This window comes from Brassica napus, chromosome A1 (genome assembly GCF_020379485.1).
Source record: "Brassica napus cultivar Da-Ae chromosome A1, Da-Ae, whole genome shotgun sequence".
Classification (NCBI taxonomy): domain Eukaryota; kingdom Viridiplantae; phylum Streptophyta; class Magnoliopsida; order Brassicales; family Brassicaceae; genus Brassica; species Brassica napus.
In genome coordinates, this window is record NC_063434.1 from 29,932,938 (window position 1) to 29,952,995 (window position 20,058).

The window sequence follows — 20,058 nt, forward strand, 5'->3', positions numbered from 1 at the left end:
CATAATATAATGTACCCACACACTATATAGCTCACTGGTAGCAACTAGTTTTCATCATCATTATCATAATAGACATCAACGTAATTCTTTATTGTTAACTGCTGTAAATAAAAAGCCATCTTAACGTTAAAATCCTGACCTAGCTTGAGCCCAACCGTAAGCTTCTTGGCCGCTCATCTGTCCTCCTCCACCGCCATTAGAAGCAAGATTTCCGGGCATATTATACGCGGGAAGTCCTTGGTTCCCATGGCCTCCACCGCCACCACTACTCAGCGGGGAACCTACGCCCCCGAGCTGCCCTGGAACCACTCCTCCGTCGCTTCCACCGCCACCTCTTTCAGCCGCTTCTTCCTCATCCAAAGGTAATCTCTCATAAGTCGCATTAGAAAACGTGGCAGCGATTAGCATCACCGGACCAGCAGCCATCAATGGCCCCACCACGCTTCCTCCAACAACCTGACCTTGACCACCAGCTAAGTAAATAGTTAAACCAGTGGATCCAGGTGGAGCCGGTCCAGGTAAGAAAGAACCGGTTAGAGAAAGAATCTCAAACCTCCCTTGTAACGCCAATACAGCCGCACCACCAGGGGCAGCTGCAACGGGAGCCACTGATGGTTGACGGAGTGTGACGTTAGCCACCGTGCCGTTACCGCTCAAGATGCAGATGCCACGTTGGCGCCGCCTAGCGAAAGTAGCTAGGGTTTCGATGACGTCAGTCCCACTAGCGATCTCCATGACATGGCTCTTGAGAGCGTTTGGAGAGTCACGCGTGACAAAGATTGGTGGCTTTGGTTTGTTCTTGGAACCAGCAGGACGTCCACGTGGTCGGCGCGTGGGAGCTTCCACGGCTCCTTCACGTGGCTCGTGGTCGTCGCCGCTGAAGTTGTCTCTATCGTCTTCGTTGTTGTTGTTGGTGTTGACTTCTTGGTGATGATGATGGTGGTTGTTATGACCTGAGTCCATGGCCATGTTCATGGAGATGTGGAGATCTGGTGTCTTTAACTGAGAGGAACTCGGCGGCGTCGTTTCGAGGCCGGAGAGATTCACTTGTCCTGTCCACCATGGATTCGCCATTAAAACCCTAAATAGATTGTATCTGATTATATATTCCAAAAGTGAAGCCCGATATAAATATAAGTGATTGTTTAGAACGAGAAGATTAGCAAACTATAATAGAGGAGTTAAGATTTTCAGATCTTGATTTTAAATCACTTTTACAAAGTGTTGTGAGAAACACAAGACAAAGAAAGTTTAAATAAAAGAACACGACAAAGAATGATGCTATAAGCAAGAAAGAGAAAAGATGTAATGTAAGCTAACTTATATAACAAGTGGAGGCATATGTAGATATTAACTAATATAATACATACATATATATATATATATATATATTACAAAAGTCTTATTACAAATAGGATTAGAATATGTATTCTAGGTCTTATTACGATCGAGATTTTTAACGTTTTTTTGGTAAGAAGATTATTTTAACTTACACTTTGACAGAGATTTTTGTCATAATAATGCGTATGGCCAATTTTGTATAATCATTAAATGAACTACTTAACATTACTAGAGTTCTCATGAATATAAAAAATTAAATTTAGAAGGAAAAAAAAAACTTAAACCATAGTCCATTGAAAATCGTTAAACATATACTTTTTAATAAGTTACCACCGTATTCTTATTCTGGCATCAATATTTGGTTGGTCAAGAGTGTGATTAAATGACACAATGGACGATAATAAAGTGGAGTACAAACTATTCAGATGATTTACACTATTTTTGTTTAATCAGGATAAATATTTATTTAGCCTAAAGAAAAAAGTGGAGTAAAAATACAGTAATGTATTTCTCTTGGTTAAGTGAAATAAAAATTTTATTCCTGGCTCTGTTTTTACTTTTTTTTAATGCCAGTCACACTCTAAGATAATTTTCTTTAAACCTATCATTTTATATAAAAAATTTAGCTAGCGTTATAATTGATGTGTGGGGTCGAGCGCCGAGGTACAACAAATGGAGCGCACGATCGTTTTCCCATTACAATATTTTTATTTCGAAAGTTGAATCATAAGGTTTTCTTGAATATAAAAACAAAATAATATAATATCTACGCTGTATTTATTGGATTAAAATGAGTAGTGTTTTCTTTGAACTTCATTCTTTTTGGTAAGAAGAGAATATGCATATTTTATCAAACCACCTCGCCGAATGTCTAAACAATGACATACAAGAGATTTATGATCAATTTGCTACTATTGAATAATAGGATACTGTTTAAAAAAGAATAATAGGATACTCTTGCCATACATTTTTTTTTTTTAAATTGGATAAATAAAGAGATTGAATTAAAAACTACACTGGGTGAATGTACAATTAATATGAATAACGATAATATGACAATTTGTTTTTGATTAAAAAAAGATCCTTTCAAAATTCAAGAGGGAATAACATAGAATTTGGCATTTGCATAGCTTTTATCAAATACTTTTTTTTTTGAAAAATGCTTTTATCAAATACTTGAATAGAATATTAAGTTTTTGTCATATTTATTGTAGATAATTCTATAAGAACAAGTACTTGTTCAACTCACTAAAATAATAACAAATTAACACAGTAATTGGCAGATCATCTATCTTATTAAAACTCAAGTACAAAATTGGAGTGTTTGGAGACTTGAATAGGACTTTTAAAAATTTGGAGTGATTGGAAACATGGATTGCAGTTTTTAAAAAAAAAAATATTTTTGTTTGAAAACAAGGATAGTAGTATTAAGAAAAAAAGTAATGGGCTTATGTTTTTTTAAAAAATTGAAAGTTATCTAGGCCACTTTTAAAATATACCAAAATGGGTCAATCTAATTCCCTAAAATTTTTTTTTTCTAAACTAACCATAAAACAAAATTTAAACTTTATATACATATTTCAAATCAAAATAATAATTCAAATTTGATTTATATCAAAAATTGATTCAAAAATATACATATATTCAAAAATGGATTTTTACTAAACTATTTTTCAATAACCATTATAAAAAAATATTGTCAATATATATAAGAAAAATATAATACAAAGCCCAATTTGAAATACCAACTCAAATTATGGTTTTCATATTTCATATTAAGTTTTAAAAATATAATATATGTAATTATTTATATGATGGTATGTATAAAATACTATTAATTATATGATTACTTATATGATGGTACATATAAAATACGATTAATTATATGATGATAAAATACGATATATAATAATGACTAGGGATGGGCGTTTGGATACCCATACGGGTTTAGTTCTGATCGGTTTGTATTTTGGGTTTTCGGGGTCAAAGATTTCAGCCTTATTAGAATGTTTCTAAATTTTGGTTTGAGTTCGATTTGGATCTTTGCGGGTTTGGTTTGGGTTTGGATAACTAATTTAAATTATTTTTAAAGTCTTAAATCATTATATATTTTAAATTTCTCAAAATGTATAAATAAAATAATATATTACGTATAAATTTGAATAACATATGTCATAATACTTAAGCTTAACATATCAATTGGTTTGATTTAAAATTTTGGATACGAAATCAATAATTATTTTAAGTATTTTTGGTGATTTGAGTATACTTTAACTATTTCAGATATTTACTTTTGACTATCTATATATATTTTCAAGTATTTAAACCAATTTAAAAGTATCATTTTGATGTTTTATATACGTTAAATCTAAAAATAATTAATATATATAAGTATATAAATCTATTTTTAGATAAATTCGGATACCCAAATACTTCGGTTCGGATCAGATTCGGTTCTCTAAATAACAAAATTTTGAATAATTAGAATATTTAATCAATTTATGTTTGGGTTTGGTACTATATCTTTGGATCGGTATCGGTTATGTTCCTCGGATTCATTTTTCCAAATCCTAATAATTACATGAAAAACAAATATCAACATATTTTTCAAAATATACACCCGCGCGCCTGCGCGGGTCAAAATCTAGTAGTATATTATAAAGCATACACGTATGCAACTTATTTTAAATTAATCCGAGCAGAATAACTGAATGTTACTAGTTGTAGCCAAATTAGTAAATAGTAATGTAACTATATTTCCACGACTCATCATGGCAAAAGTAACCAATACACCTTTCTTTCAAGTTCGAGCCACCTCGTTATCATATTATCCATTGCCTAAATATTAATCGTCTTGTAATTTATTACTTCATTTAGTTTTTCCATTGTTCATCTTTTTCTTCCACTCAACAATTCTCAACTAAAACATTAGTTTATAGTTTATACAAACATAGCTACACATTATTAATTGATTAAGTTTTAATTGAGGTTGAGAAAAAAACAATGGGTAGCTGAACACCTTGGGACAACATAACACAAAATAAAGTATATAACAATCTTTACGAATTTTCAAAAGTCTTATCTCTTTCACAATTAACATATTTCAGTGATTAACTGTTAATAATGTATAGATAATGTATAAACCAGCATTTTCCCACTCCCATTGGGGAAACAATATATTTAGTGGTTCTTAACAATAAGAACAGTAACCACGCGTTTATGATCGGGTGGTACAAGGCGTTTCGTGAATCTGTAAGAGATCCGAATTCGAATCTGCTGCTAACTTAGATAAACATGGCGTGTGGTTACTGAGACTTTTCACTTTCTCTCTTCGGGGAAATGTTTACTTTTTTTAGATAATGTATAAAAATGAAAGATTGTCACTGCACTTATATATATTACCTTAAAGATTATTATTCTTTTGATGTAATTGATCTTTAAAAAGTAAGTTGTGTAAGAAAGTAGTATGGATGTAATTTTACTAATTTGTGTTCTCTCTATGCAGCTGAAATGGCAAAGTGCTCGCTGCCTCCTACGTTGAGTGTCTCAAAATACGCTCCGTTAATACATAGTATGAAAGTTTGTAGCTTCAGCTCATTTCCCTCAAAAGTAGTCAATCAATGAAATCACTTTCTCTATGCATATATCTAAAATCATACACATGCATATCTATCTATATATATTTTTTTTTTTTTTTGCTAACCGAGTATCCTGGCCCCACCGAGGTGGTCCAGACTAGAGACCGAAGTGAGCAAGGACGCTGCCAGGGCGTCACCATGTGGCTCACCGTGTAACGGTCTTCGGTCTCGGATGCTGCAGCCCATATGTAAATTCCGCAGTGGCCAAGGCTCGAACCCAGGGGCGGGCACTCCAGCTGGAGCTCCTATACCACTAGACCAAAGCAACTTGGTTCTATCTATATATATATATAGACATATGAATGCGTTTGTACAAACATGATAATAACATTTTCAAGGTGAAGATTAAACAGTGATACGGTCCCTGCAACTTCCTGTGAATCTAATTTTCGGCATTAATCTAGATTCTAGACTCGTGTTAAAATTACATCATCAATGGTGTCTGATATCTATTATGGCCGGTTGTTTTTTAAACTACTGGAGCTTTGAACAGATTAAAGTATATTGCTAGGTGCCTATTAATATCTGTCATGCAGAAGGTCTGAGTTCCATACTTGATGCTAATTGCTTCACCGAGCTCTTCTTTGTTTGATCTCTATCAAGAACGTGTGAAATGATTGAAATCATTTTCAGGTCCCAAACTATTATAGACATTGGTTAATAAACATTCACCAAAAATAACGAGAAAATCTTTGCTCTGTCTCTTCTCATTGTGTCTTAAAACAAAAACTTTCAACCTTTATCCAAAAATTATACATGATCATGCCTCAAAATGATTCTATTACAGAACATGGGGGTATTGATTCTAGACACTCACTCCCAGTTCTCATGACTCGTCTGCCAATCATCATCATCTTCTCTCGGCGGCCTCACCACCAAAAGAACCATCCCCAAACTCTCCCCAACACTCCCTTCCTTCAACACCGATCCTTTCTTCAGCTTCAGCCCACTCTCACCCGCCACAAGATAGTACCCATCATCACTCTCCACCGCACTCCTCTCCCTATCCACCACCACAAGCAACGGCTCCTCCTTTCCGTCAGGCAGCACCTTCCTATCATCCCTAAAAGAAACCGCAACACCGCCTCTCCCGATCGCCGCCACGGGCTTCCACGACGGAAGAACCACCCATCTCTTCCACCCTCTCTCCGCCTCAACAACCTTAAACTCCCCTCCCGCATTAATCTCCCTCGGAGCTTCCACAACGTTCCTCTCACCTTCCTCCGCTTTACAGACAGGTAAAACAACAACAGAGCTCGCTCCTGCCACCTCACCGAACTTAAGCCTCACTACAGGAATCGTAACGGCTTTAACTTCCTCCACCTTCACCTTCTCCTCCTCTTCCTCCCCTCCTATTTAGTAAACCGACCGGTTTAATATTCTGTTACGCGGTTTAATAGTTTGTTACGATTTTAACCAGAAATTAAATATACCTCCGTGCAACTCTTTCTCCAGCTTCTTCTTCGCCTTCTCTGACTCAGCAGCATCCAACGCCAGCTGGAGCATCGACGTCCTCTGCTCCGATGGATTCTTGTTCTCTCTGCTCTGCCTATAATACAAGAACGCGAGGCAATCTCCGGGAAGATTGTAATCGAAATCAACCCAGCCGACGTCTCCGCGGCGGCTAGGGTAATCCTTAATCGCACGCGCGAGGTCCTGAGCCTTTTTCGAGTCGAAGCTCCGATCTATGATGTAAGTCGCGGCGGCGACGCGCTGCGTGGTGCTGAGGAGGCGGATCTCGTAGAGAAGCTCCGCGCCGCCGGTGTCGAAGGCCGCGATGAGCTCCGGTTCGTGGAGGGACTGAGCGATCGAGTCGCGGACCTTGGTGCCGACGATGAGGCGGTTCTGCTCGATGCTGGAGATTCCGGTGAGCTCCTCGATGTTCGGAGGGGTGAGGCCTTCGGCGTAGAGGGAGGAGATGAGGGGGGCGTACTCGAACCAGAGGGCTAAGCGGCCGGCGAGGATTTCGATTTTTCCGGCGGAGTCGAGGGAGCGGAATTGCGGCGGGACGGGGGAGGAGGGAGGGCGGAAGGGTTGGTAGAGGTTTTGGCGCGCCGGCGGGTTTTTGGGGATCATGTTTTGAGGTTTGCGGGACACGTTGGCGGTGACGGTTAGAGTATGTGGTGCTGGGTTAACGGGTCGGGTTATCGGGTTGGTGGGGAACCCATGGGTTGTGGATTGTGTGAAGAGTGAGGATTTGAGGATGGTTGCTGTGAGAGAAACCATGGTGTGTGTGAGTGAGAGGTTGTTAGCAGAGTGTGAAGAAGAAGATTGGTAGAATTTGCCTTATCTCAAGAATTGTTGAGATGTTAACCGATGTTTAACCGGATGTAAACCGGATTGGTTAAAAAGTTCGCATATTCGATCTAGATCTTTTGGGGCCACTTGATATTTCTTCTCTTCTAGTGGAGGATATTGACGTTAACATATCATCGTTAAATCTCTTAAACAAGTGCTGCTGTAATGACTTTTACTGAACAGATATGCTATGTAATGACTAGTGGTAATTTAAATGAGAAAAAAAAAACGGTGAAGAATTCGTTTTCTTCAAAATTTGAAAAATGTTTCGGTGACTACTAGCCACTAGGTATTAACTCGAATTATAAGTTTTTGTATCCAATTATGCTAATTTAAATACAGCATTTTGTAAACCAAACATATTTAACCTGAAAACGGGACCTATGATACAGTTAGCCCAATAGATCTGAAGACTTCCTAAATAGGCCCAACAAGAAAAATCATTTTAATCTACAATGGGCCGACCATAACCTTCGTTATCACGCATGATATCTCAAACTTTCGACCTAATTAACACCATGATCTCTCAAAATCATCATCTATACTATACTATATATAGGAAAAATACATATGTAGTCTGAATTTTTCTTATGGTACTTCAGTTAAAATAGAAATTTATTGTCAAATTCAATCAAGTAACCGAATCATCAATTGATACTTTTGATATGTCATCTTCAGAAGTACGGGTACATTCTTCGATTTCAATAGCTTTGGTATAAACAGATTGCAAAAACGTTTTACAATTCATTAACACTTTAAAAATAGTTATATTTGTAGCTTGCTTCTTTTGGTTGAGGATTATCTACCAAAATACGATTTTAATTTATTAGTCAAGTAGTTCAATGATGTTTTGGCAGATTTTTTTTAAATGAATGAAGTTGATCATCTATATATCAATCAAAACGTATATGCCGAAACAAGAATAAAACTTCACATCTTAAATAGTAATCATGGTTTCATGAGTGAGCAAATAAGTTATTAAGCCAGTCGTTTTTCTAAGAATTTGTAAGGAAAAAGTAAACAACAATAAGTTAGATTTGTACATACTTTTTGACCTGAATCATACGTTTAGTAACCAATTAATTGGTTTGAAATATACAGCATATTTCAGCCAAATCACCTTTGCGAAACTATATATTTAAAGGGTTTAATATGCTCTCTTTAAGAGATTTGAATCACGTGTGTACAATCACATTACCAATCAAAAACAGTAATTTAAATGAAACATGCAAATGAATATGAGTAATATAAATAAATAATTATTAGTTGTGATAAACTACTAAAGTATATGTTCTAGTATAATAGCATGCCAATTCAAACAAAAAAGTTAGTTAAGCAATATACACAATTATTCGACTTGTGAACTTTCGTCCGGAATCAACTACAGTATTAACAAAATAAAGTTATTGAAAATCACGAAAACATTTGCGTCTCGTTTCTCCAGTTGACCCAGTACTCACCATCTATCTCTTTTACCTATATAGAGTTATCTTTTTATACACTATGTATGTATAACAATAAGTCCTCTTCTGCTATTTATCTTCCTGTGTTGTGTCTTAAATGGAAACTTGTGATTATTGATGATCAGTCTGGCGACTTATATCTCTTTCTCTCTCACGCTATAAGTGAGCTTATAATGTTTTTGCAGCTATATATGTGAGCAACTGTCAATGCATTTTGCTATCCATCTACTCTCTCTATAAAAGAAAAGAAGAAAAACACAAAAAGACAATAACAACAATTAAGAAAAGGAAAGAAATTCAACTTTGATCTCTTCCACTTATATCTCTCAGCTTCAAAGGTCTCTCTCTTCCTTTTTTTGCAGGTTTTTCCACTTTGTCTCACTATTTCTGCACAACACCATCACCAAATCCATCTTTTTTTTGTAGCACCTACCTCAATAGTACCAGGAAGTATTTAAGTCCTCTATCTATCTCTTCTTGTAATTAATGAGCCAAGAAGTTACATCCATCCACTTCTAAGTCTCAAGACTAAAAAGTTGAACTGGGAAAGAAAAAACGTAAAATATTATTTTCCTTCCGTACACTTTTCTCTCCCAAACTGCGTTCTACATCTTTTCACCTCCACCGTCGCCTCTCACGGCGTCGGCTCCCTCCGGGCCCCATGGCCAAAAAGAAACCACCCAAGAAGCACGCACTAGGCCACAAACCCTCTGGTACTGGCTCTCGGTCCTCATCCCCTGCTTCATCGCAGAAATCTTCGCCTGTGTCTAAAACAGCCGAAATTGAATCTCCTCCCTTTGGAATCCAAAGTGATGAGGAAAATCGCCACTCTTTGCCCGAGGAAGCTCAAGCAAAGGATGCCCAGCGGATTAGCGCCACAGATGTGGAAACCCCCAAATCTGTAAACCTAGCTACAGTACCCATCTCTGTACCTGGGTCAGAACCGGCTGAAACTACGATAGTCCCACCTACTGCTCCGACTGTAGCTGCGACAGAGAAAGCCTCACCTGCGGTCTCAACTGTAGCTGCGACAGTGAACGCTCCTTCTACTGTTCAAGCGGTAGCTAGAGCAGAGATAGTACCACCTGCAGTCATTACTGTAGCTGCGACTGAAGATGTTTCTTTGGCAGGACTTCCTGAGCCTGAGAAGACAGCTGGCCGTAAAGCGGCAGATATCTGGAAGAGCTTTGTCAAAGAAAGCACGATAACACTACTCCCTAAGGAAAAACCGTTTACTCTAGATTCAGGAGAGCTGTGTGTTACGATCCCTAATGCTGTTGTTGAGAAGAACAAAAAAGCGTGGGAATGCTTCATCATTGGACAATTCTACGAGAAGGTCCCTCCTCGTGGAGCAGTTCACGCAATTGTCAATGGAATATGGAGTCGCCAAAGACGGGATATCTCGGTTACCAAAATGGACGGGAATGCTTTCCTCATAAGGGTCCCTTGTCCTAATGCACGAAGACATATACTGAGCCAGCCGTTGTGGCAGATTGATGGTCAGACAATGTTCGTCGCAAAATGGTCGCCGGGAGTACAGCAAAACAAACCGGAGTTAGAAATGGTTCCTGTCTGGCTGGACTTCACGGGTGTCCCATTGCAATTCTTCAACCGAGACGCCCTGAAAGAGATAGCGGGCCTGGTAGGACACCCAGTCCGTCTTCACCCTTCAACGGAAAACTTGACAAACATTGAGGTAGCAAAAGTCTACACTATTATTGATCCGAGAAAGCCTCTCCCGGAGTTTGTTAACGCAAGCTTTGAAAGCGGCGTTACCCACCGCATCTCAGTCTCATGCCCATGGTTTCCTTCTGTATGCTCGTTCTGCAAAAAAGTTGGGCACACTATCTCACGATGCAAATCTGCTACGCCAACTTGCACCCTGTGTAACTCTGTTAAGCATCCTACTATTTCATGTCCGCGATATAAAAATGAAGCAGCAAAGAGTACCCACTCAAACACGAGTGGCCACTCAAAACCTAAGAATTCCAAGAAAATCAAGCAGGTCTACAAACCTGTAGCGAATCAGATTGAAGGTCAGGGTTCTAAAGGATTGAATGTTACCGCAGGAATTCAGGAAACCGGCAAGTCTGTCGCAAGGTCTCCTGAACAGAGACCGGAAGAGCTGACCAGGAATCTCGAAATGACAAGAGCCTCTACCTCCAGTGCAGCGGGATTACCTCCAAACCCATTTCATGTTTCCAGCCAGGAATTAGAAGAGGGCGAGTTTTGTATTGATCTGAGTCTTTATGGGGGAATCTCCCCAACTAGATCGAATCTTTCAGGAGAAAACTCTACCTCTGAATCTTCGGAGTACTCAGAAGATGAGGATAATCCAAGTGAAGATCATGACAAGTTCATTGAAGTGATCTCTAAAAGACACAAGAAGCTGCAGAAGGTCAGGTCTAGGGCTAGGGGCCCTTTAAACCTCTAACTTTTTACCTCTTATATATGGATCTTTTTTGTTGGAATATAAGAGGATTTAATGATTCTGTAAAGCGGCGTGGTTTTAGGAAATGGTTAAAGAAAAATAAACCTATATTCGGAGGTCTCATTGAGACACATGTACAGCCGGCAAATGCAGCGACTATAGTATCTCGTTCTTTGCCGGGTTGGTTTTGTGACAACAACTATGATTTCTCAGAGCTGGGGCGTATTTGGATAATCTGGCACAGTTCGGTCTCTGTTAGGATACTCTCGAAATCTCTTCAGCTAGTAAATTGTCTGGTCAAGCTTCCTACTTCAGTCCAAGAAATAATGGTCTCTATAGTCTACGGTTCAAATGATCAATGTGAGAGAAGGCTTCTATGGTCGGAACTGGAAGCTATTTCATGTGATCCTCAATGCAGTGGTGTTCCATGGTTGGTGATGGGTGATTTTAACGAAATAATCTCACCTTCAGAGCATTCCCACTTTGATCAATTCTCTTCCAAGCGGGGGATGCGCGACTTCAGTGAATGTCTTGACCGAAGCTCATTATCTGATCTCCCTTTCTGCGGCAACACTTTCACTTGGACAAACAAGCATGTATCAAAGAAGCTAGATAGAATTTTGGTAAATGATACATGGTTGATCAAATTTCCAGAATCTATTGGTGTGTTTGGTGAACTCGGAATCTCAGATCACAGTCCATGCTGTGTTTTCTTAGATCAGCTGAGACCTAAACAGAAGAGGCCCTTCAAGTTTTTCGCTCATCTAACTCAGCATCCAGATTTCCAAGTCTTGATTAAAGCTTGCTGGGACTCTCTCTCTTTCCATGGCTCGCGACAACTGTGTATCTCAAAGAAACTGAAGGCACTCAAACCAGTTATTCGAAACTTCAGCAAAGACAACTTCTCCAATCTGGAAAAGCGGGTTTCTGAAGCTTTTGAGCATCTAATCCAATGTCAGCAAGTCACCTTATCTGACCCTTCCCCTCTAAATGCAGAGGCAGAGAGAGATGCGCAATCTAAATGGTCTACTCTGGCAATAGCGGAGGACTCTTTCCTCAAGCAAAGATCACGGGTTCAGTGGACTTCTCTAGGCGATGCTAACACTGCGTTTTACCACAACACGATCAAATCAAGAAGAGATACCAATCAAATTTCTTTCTTCTTAGACTCCAACGATGCGGTAATAGACTCCCTCCCTGACATCAAAAATCACGCTGTGCAATATTTCACCGATATGCTAGGAGGACAAGTTACCCTGACTTCTTCTACGCCGGAAGCCATCGCTGACTTGGTCTCAATAAAATGCGACCTAACTGCCATTGCTTTATTGGATGCCCCTTTCACCGCCACAGAAATCAAACAAGCTTTCTTTGATCTACCGAGGAATAAGGCGCCAGGACCAGATGGATACCCGGGTGAATTCTTCTCCTCTCAGTGGGAGACTGTGGGTAAAGATTTGATTGAGGGAGTTAGTGAATTCTTTCGTTCAGGGAAGCTATTACAACAGTGGAATTCAACGATCCTTACCCTGGTCCCAAAGATAACAAACGCCTCAAGGATCTCAGAATTTAGACCTATTGCTTGTTGCAATTCTGTATACAAGGTGGTCTCCAAGCTTTTAGCAAACCGTTTAAAGCAAGTCCTGCCAACGCTCATCTCCAATGCCCAATCTGCTTTCATTCCTGGCCGTTTGCTTGTTGAAAATGTTTTACTAGCTACTGAACTGGTTCAGGGGTACAACTGGAAGGCAATCTCTAAACGATGTATGCTGAAAGTAGATTTGAGGAAAGCCTTTGACACATTGAACTGGAGCTTCATTCTCAACACACTAGAAGCGATGGATTTCCCCTTGACTTTTCGGAACCTCATAAAGCAATGCATAACAACGACCAGATTCTCTGTGGCAATAAACGGGGAGCTTTGTGGTTACTTTAAGGGAACTAAGGGTCTGCGACAGGGTGATCCCTTGTCTCCGTATCTATTTGTTTTGGCTCTGGAGGTTTTTTCGCAGATGCTGAGGGTCAAGTATAGTGATGGTTCTATTGGCTTTCACCCTAAAGCCACTGATCCCAATATCACTCATCTCGCTTTTGCGGATGATATCATGGTTTTCTTCGATGGAGAGAAACAGTCTCTGGATCACATTGCTCAGACATTTGAAGCATTCTCTAGGTGGTCAGGGCTCACTATGAATAGAACCAAGACAGAATTATATGCAGCAGGTCTGACCCAGCCTGAAACCGACGACTTGGCAAGTCTAGGCTTCACTCTCGGCTCACTACCTATTCGCTATCTAGGACTCCCTCTAATGCACCGGAAGCTACGGATCTCAGATTATAGACCGTTAATTGACAAATTAAAGAGAAGCTTCACTGCATGGTCTGTCAAAACTCTATCTTTTGCAGGTAGGAAACAGCTGATATCATCAGTGATATACGGTTCTATAAACTTCTGGACATCGGCCTTCATCTTACCTAAGGGGTGTCTCAAGCAAATAGAATCTCTCTGTTCGAGTTTTCTTTGGAGCGGCAAAATATCTGGTCATGTGAACACCAAGGTCTCCTGGAAAACGGTTTGCCTCCCTAAACAGGAGGGTGGTCTTGGACTAAGGGATTTCGGTCTTTGGAACAAGACGCTGTGCCTAAAGCTTATCTGGAGATTGTTTGATGATACACAGTCGCTGTGGGCTGACTGGATGAAGGCTTACAGAATTGGCGGTAGCCAGATTTGGGAGATCGATGAGAATATTGCCACCTCTTGGACATGGCGCTCCCTTTTACATCTTCGTCCTCTTGCTGAGAGATTTATTCGTGCTGATATCGGTAATGGGGAGAAAATTAGCTTCTGGTGGGATTCTTGGACCCCAATGGGACCATTAATTAAATATTTTGGGCCAAGGGGTCCTACAGAACTAGCGATCGCATCAAATGCCTCTGTGGCAACTGCTTGCAATCAGCATGGATGGATGCTTAGGGGAGCTCGCTCTCCGGCTGCGGAAAACCTACACATTTATCTCACAACAATCCCCCTCCCTTCAAGCTCAAATCAACCAGATTCATACGTGTGGGAGGCAAATGGAATCAGTCTCCATAGATTCTCTGCAAAAGCCACCTGGGAGGACTTAAGACCGAGAGATACGGTCAAACCGTGGACATCTAGTGTCTGGTTCTCAGGCTCTGTACCTAAGCATGCTTTTACTCTATGGGTGGCCCACCAGGATCGCTTGCCAACGCGACAGAGGTTAGCTCAATGGGGCATCCCTGTCCCATTAACATGTTGTCTATGTAATAATTATGTTGAAAACAGGGATCATCTATTCTTGCGATGTGAATGGAGTGAGCAATTATGGCATATGGTCCTACACAGATTGGGAGCAAGACCGATAGCTTTTCACACCTGGACGGCCTTTGCTGAATGGCTAAACATCAGAGATTCAGAGACATCTAGACTCCTGAACAGGCTAGCCTCACAAGCTGCAGTTTATAGCATATGGCAGGAAAGGAACAAGCGCCTTCATGACTCGATCTCTACCTCCCCTGCACAAGTTTTCAAGATTATTGATCGTCGCGTACGGGATGTCATTCTGGGACAGCGGCAAAGAAAAAGCTTCCATCCTCTGATGCAGAGATGGCTAGCTCACCTGTGAAGAATTACATGAGGAGATCATGGAAATGCTCTTCTGGCTAGACCTAACCTTGTTTTTATTCTTTTTTGCCAAGGTTAATTCTAGACTGTCTTAAAACTATTGTAACATGTTACAATCATGCTTCATTTTATATGATAATTCACATATTTGGCAAAAAAAAAAAAAAAGTCTCAAGACTAAACCTAATTTTTTCATTTTATGAGGTACTAAAAGCCTAATTTCTTCTGGCCTAAAGCTTTCAAAATCAAGAAAAAGAACCCTAATCTCTCCAACCCTACTTTGGATCATATCTTTTTTAAGTTATGGATCTGATCTCTCAAGAGCACAATATCAAGAACCCTAATACCACTCTCACAACACAGCCTTCTTCTTCTTCTTCTTCTCCACCATCCTCTAGCCGCTACGAGAACCAGAAACGCCGTGATTGGAACACTTTCTGCCAATACCTTAGAAACCATCGTCCACCGCTCTCGCCACCGTCTTGCAGCGGCGAACACGTCCTAGAGTTTCTGCGTTACCTTGACCAGTTCGGAAAAACCAAAGTCCACCACCAAAACTGCTCTTTCTTTGGCCTCCTAAATCCTCCGGCTCCTTGTCCTTGTCCTCTCCGGCAAGCTTGGGGTTCACTTGACGCCCTTATCGGTCGTCTCCGTGCCGCCTACGAGGAGAACGGTGGAGTTCCAGAGACTAGCCCTTTTGGCTCACGTTCAGTCAGGATTTTTCTCAGGGAGGTTAGAGAGTTCCAGGCTAAATCTCGTGGCGTTAGCTACAAGAAGAAGAGGAAGACGGTCAATAACAAGCAAATAACTCAATCGAGTTCTCAGCCGCCTCTACAGCCGCAGCCACAACAGCATCAGCATGGTCAGTCTATTATGTCTAATTATAATTAATTACCACGGTCAACTAGATGATATTGTACAACTTCGATAAATGTACGTTCGTATCTATCTATTTATACGTACCATTCCCTTGTATTTGTGTAATGTAATATCCCTACTTTACTCCATCCACCGCTATTGTTTCTTGAACTAGTGTTTTGTCTTTTTAATAATTGGTCTTATATATATAGATTATGAGTATCTTAACCTCTTCTGTAAATCACAATCATTCAAGATAAAACATCAACGTTTTATAAAATCGATTCTCGAACATTACTTAACTAACTGATATCAGATGACGAATAAATATTTTATCCTGTCAGTGATAGTAATTAAATTACATAATGTAACAAGTTTTGTCGTTAATAAAACGTATACTATGACACGGAATAAATGCACAGAAAGTTGACGGTGAGTACATATGTAAATACCATATAACAAAGGTAAATAAGACCAACGATTCATGAAGATTGAAGATGAAGAAAATTCATAAGTATAAGCGATACATATCAGTACAAATTGAACCCTAACACTATCATTCATAAAATTATCGACATCTACATCATAGTTACAGTTATGATATAGACATATATGTACACTCATTAGCGTATGAACCTGTGCTAAAATTTTGATGCGGATATACAGTACTTGAATACGAATTGGATTGACAAAGCATTATAGTTGAAAACGTTACACAATATACAAGTTTTTAAAGGTAACTCTAAACCTATCTAGCTATTATTACAAAAGGACAAAATAAGGTCATATTGTCAATTATTGATGACAGCTAATCTTGTGACACACATTTCTTTTTTTTCCCGTCTGAAAATATTCATTCAACGAAGAGATACACGATTGATACACAAACTGGCGGAAAACAAAGATATCCCCAGAAACATAAGCCCAAAGAAAGGCACCTAAAACCCACACCGGGAGTGACTTACAAAAACAAGAACACAAACACATACACTCCGACAAAAGGAAATTACATAACCCACCATGATAATAGTACACTAAGCTTGCACCAGTCTCTGAACGAGATATATCGTTGTCCGGCTGACCAAACGATAACTTCAACCTCTACCAACACCTACCAACACCGAGAGCACTCCTCTCCACCTCAAAGAAACCAGACTTTATAACCCGGTAAGATAGAACCATACTTGGAACATACTTTCTTCCGGATACGGCTGCGACACAACTTGATTGCGTCCAAGCAACACCTCCATAAAAGTCCTATAAAGAACACTCCAATCTCAACAGATCTGGAGATAAACGAGGTCAGACCCGGTAACGACCACACCGAAGCAGTAGTTACAAACAGGAAAGCGTTCACACCCTCATTACACACTCGAAAACACTACAAGCTTAGGACCAAAAATCAAAAGAGAGCATAATAATTTCCTAATATAGAGGTCAAGAACCACATGATATCCAGACTTCACTAAAAACACATAAATAAAAAGCCCCCGATTCACTTGCAGGAAACAAAGCCAGAACAGAGCCCACAACCAACAGAGACAAGAGCCATAAGATTCTCTTAACCACCGCAACAAAAACGGACCGATTCGGTCCGAGAACCAAGAACGGCCGTCTTCACGCGCTTCACTCGCCTACACAATGGATGAAAGGCGGATAGATCTGAGCCATCAAAGAAGGAAGCCACAGGATGGATAAAGAGAGTCACTTCTGCATCATCATATCTTCAGATCTGGGCCACACACGCCTAAATCGAACCGTAGCTCAACCGGCGAACCGTTGCTTCATCTCACAAACAAGGAGACCGAGGACCATACAAAGAAACAAAACACTAGAACAGGCTCAACGCCGTGGCTCGAGAGCCAACGGACTCTGGCCGAGCCAGAAATCCGGTGAAGTCTTCTTCTTCTTCGAAAGGATAAGAGAGAGTGTTTCAGTCTTTTTTTTTTTTTGTGACACACATTTCTTATTAGCCGAATCTGGATTTGACACTTTACCATGAATGATGTATTCAAATAATTCGTGTTACTGCCGCTATTGTGGCGCAGCTCATTTAAAACAACAAAGCGGTTGTTATTTTGTTGAAACAAGCGTCAATGGTTGTTCTAGGGTTTTGTTTGTAATCGTGACAAAAAAAAGGCTTTGTCCTGTAACAACTAACAAGTGACCACTGGATCAATATTTCATTTATTCAAAATAGTTTTTAGTAATTGCGTTTTTGGAGTCTTATATGTTTGAGTCGCTCATATTGCATTGCACTAGCTAGTGATGAAAACAAATACGGCTCAATTTGACAGGCTTTAACCGAGTATCCAAGTGAGATGTATCGGAAAATAATTGCTTAATTCGAACTCTCAAGCAATATATGATTATAGATTTTTCGTCAAAATATGAAAATATATTAGTCAGAGTAAGTCTGTAATTATATTTGAATTTCTGAATTCAGCAGATTTGAACTTGCAAATAATGGCAACAACGAGCTGAAAAGTCACGAGGCAAGATATATATATATATATATATATATATAAATTGAATGAATTACTAATTAATCACGTACAGTATCATGTGTCAATCAAACGATTAAAGATAAATAAGGATACGAGAGCGTGTTACCTGTTTGCGTCACGTATTCACGTGTGTACCTCTGGTACATGGTCCCTCATCAGTAAAGCTTTGCAGAATTAGAATAGTCAGTTCTGTCGAGCCATGAGAGTTGAAATCGTATAGACTAGTTACCTTGATGTTTCGGCTAAGGCTATTGCAATAACCACTTCGAAAGTCTGGAGACATGCAGTTTATACGTCCGTACGAGGTAGGTTTCATAGCTGTAAGAAAAATAGCATTATCTTTTGTTGGAAACTGCTTTTGCTTTATTTGGCAAACCTGTGGATTTGCTCTATTTGGGAGGGGCCATGTTTATATATATATATATATATATATATATATATATATATATATATTTTTTTTTTTTTTTGTCAACTTTTTATATTTAAAGTCTTGCACGTTTGTTTACTGAGAGTCAGTCATAACTCATAAATATATATAGTACTTGCCAGCGAAAAAGTTAATACGACTACAGTTTTGGATTCTTGACCATATTTGTTTTGAAGACTTTTCAGAATTTGTAGTTTAAAATCAACAAAATAAAAATGGTAGGAAAAAAAATCCGAATATGAAACTTGCATAGTTGCATTGGTAAAAATGATTTGGCTTCTAAGAGCAGCCTCAACGGTGAGAATCTGAGTTGCATTGGTAACAACAAACGATTTTTTTTTTTTTTGATCAAACCAAACTTGCATTTATCTTAAAAGAGTTTAAACTCCATTAGAAGAGGATACAACAAGGCTACAAAGAGCCAACCAACATGATAAACTGATAAAATAGAAGATAGAATTGATACAAATCACTAAAAGAAACCATAATAATCGCATGACAACGATTTCATAAGCTTCTTGAATAACTGTACCAAGTGTAATCCAAAAGATTACATACACTGCATCAACAACAGAGGAGAGCATTAGCTGGGAGGAAAATCCTTTCAGTACAAGCAACTCTTGAGCTTCCAATTCACTCCATACAAGAGGAAATATTGGGAAGAGACACCGCTCCAAACAGGAGACAACCGGGAGAACAATACCCGTCAAGATCATATTCAATAGGTAACATATGTCACTAGGTTTTTCTTCCAGCTGCCACAAAGAAGAGAAACACAAGATAACAGCACCAAAGACCAGACTGAATACAATGAAGGACCTACATACTGCAGGAAGAAATCGCTCCAAGGCGACAAAGATAGAACCGACGGAAACTCTGTCCATCGGAACATTAACAACTAAAACCATTGACCCCAAGTTCAAAGTCCCCCATACAACTCGCTTTCCAACCAATTCAACAGAATAAAGGCAAGCGGAGAGAGGGAAGCTACGATGAACCTGGAAGACTGTAACAGGAGGGTGGAGTGGAAGGTCGGGACAAGATCTGAGAATAGACCCTTCCACGACCTGACAAGGAGACGACTTGCACACAACAGGAAATAAGCGTCCACAGGGGAAGGGAGAGTCACTGGACGGCACAAGAGGGACGACGTCGGGAGGGTCTGGAGGTTCCGGTGGAGCGACGGGAGAGAGAGCTTCAAGCGGAGGATACTCGTACGGCGGCGGATCTGGAGGAGGTCTGGAAAACGACGAAGGAGGAGCGTTCACCATAAGGGCCATGGAGGAGGAGCAGAGCTGCTTCAAAGGGAGTCTGAAGGAGTGACGGAGCTGGAACGGAGGAGATCCATCCGAAACGGCGCACCTCGGGATGCGGGTCTCTATGTTCTTCTCTACATCCAACAAACGGTTGTTATTTTGTTGAAACAAGCAGCATATAGTTGCGTTGTCT

The 20,058-nt window shown here is 39.7% G+C and overlaps 4 protein-coding genes across 4 annotated transcripts; 2 read left to right on the forward strand and 2 right to left on the reverse strand.

The window, feature by feature from the left end:
• Nucleotides 1–1,291, reverse strand: LOC106363929 (AT-hook motif nuclear-localized protein 19). The gene has a single exon (XM_013803587.3). It carries the CDS (start codon nucleotides 1,072–1,074, stop codon nucleotides 127–129), a length of 948 nt encoding a protein of 315 aa, XP_013659041.2. The 5' UTR covers nucleotides 1,075–1,291; the 3' UTR covers nucleotides 1–126.
• Nucleotides 1,292–5,657: 4,366 nt separating this feature from the next.
• On the reverse strand, nucleotides 5,658–7,277 carry LOC106362541 (rubisco accumulation factor 1.2, chloroplastic-like). Its single transcript, XM_048743156.1, has 2 exons — nucleotides 6,413–7,277; nucleotides 5,658–6,331 (listed from the first exon to the last, which is right to left on the reverse strand). The coding sequence occupies exons 1-2, from the start codon at nucleotides 7,203–7,205 to the stop codon at nucleotides 5,793–5,795; spliced, it is 1,332 nt and encodes a 443-aa protein (XP_048599113.1). The 5' UTR covers nucleotides 7,206–7,277; the 3' UTR covers nucleotides 5,658–5,792.
• A 1,729-nt stretch (nucleotides 7,278–9,006) lies between these two features.
• On the forward strand, nucleotides 9,007–16,841 carry LOC125576230 (protein LIGHT-DEPENDENT SHORT HYPOCOTYLS 2-like). Its single transcript, XM_048735699.1, has 2 exons — nucleotides 9,007–9,259; nucleotides 14,986–16,841. Exon 2 carries the CDS (start codon nucleotides 15,121–15,123, stop codon nucleotides 15,706–15,708), a length of 588 nt encoding a protein of 195 aa, XP_048591656.1. The 5' UTR covers nucleotides 9,007–9,259; nucleotides 14,986–15,120; the 3' UTR covers nucleotides 15,709–16,841.
• Nucleotides 9,402–14,818, forward strand: LOC125579895. Its single transcript, XM_048743802.1, has 3 exons — nucleotides 9,402–11,143; nucleotides 11,254–14,412; nucleotides 14,479–14,818. Exons 1-3 carry the CDS (start codon nucleotides 9,402–9,404, stop codon nucleotides 14,816–14,818), a joined length of 5,241 nt encoding a protein of 1,746 aa, XP_048599759.1.
• Nucleotides 16,842–20,058: the final 3,217 nt, after the last annotated feature.

Bases quoted from the DNA above. Each gene is read 5' to 3' on its own strand.
- LOC125576230 (XM_048735699.1), top strand. From the start codon at position 15,121: ATGGATCTGATCTCTCAAGAGCACAATATCAAGAACCCTAATACCACT.
- LOC106362541 (XM_048743156.1), bottom strand. From the start codon at position 7,205: ATGGTTTCTCTCACAGCAACCATCCTCAAATCCTCACTCTTCACACAA. The intron at 6,332-6,412 runs GTATATTTAATT...TTTACTAAATAG, and splicing joins GGAGAAAGAGTTGCACGGAG to GAGGGGAGGAAGAGGAGGAG.
- LOC125579895 (XM_048743802.1), top strand. From the start codon at position 9,402: ATGGCCAAAAAGAAACCACCCAAGAAGCACGCACTAGGCCACAAACCC. The intron at 11,144-11,253 runs GTCTAGGGCTAG...GCGTGGTTTTAG, and splicing joins AAGAAGCTGCAGAAGGTCAG to GAAATGGTTAAAGAAAAATA. The intron at 14,413-14,478 runs GTTAGCTCAATG...TGTTGAAAACAG, and splicing joins CGCTTGCCAACGCGACAGAG to GGATCATCTATTCTTGCGAT.
- LOC106363929 (XM_013803587.3), bottom strand. From the start codon at position 1,074: ATGGCGAATCCATGGTGGACAGGACAAGTGAATCTCTCCGGCCTCGAA.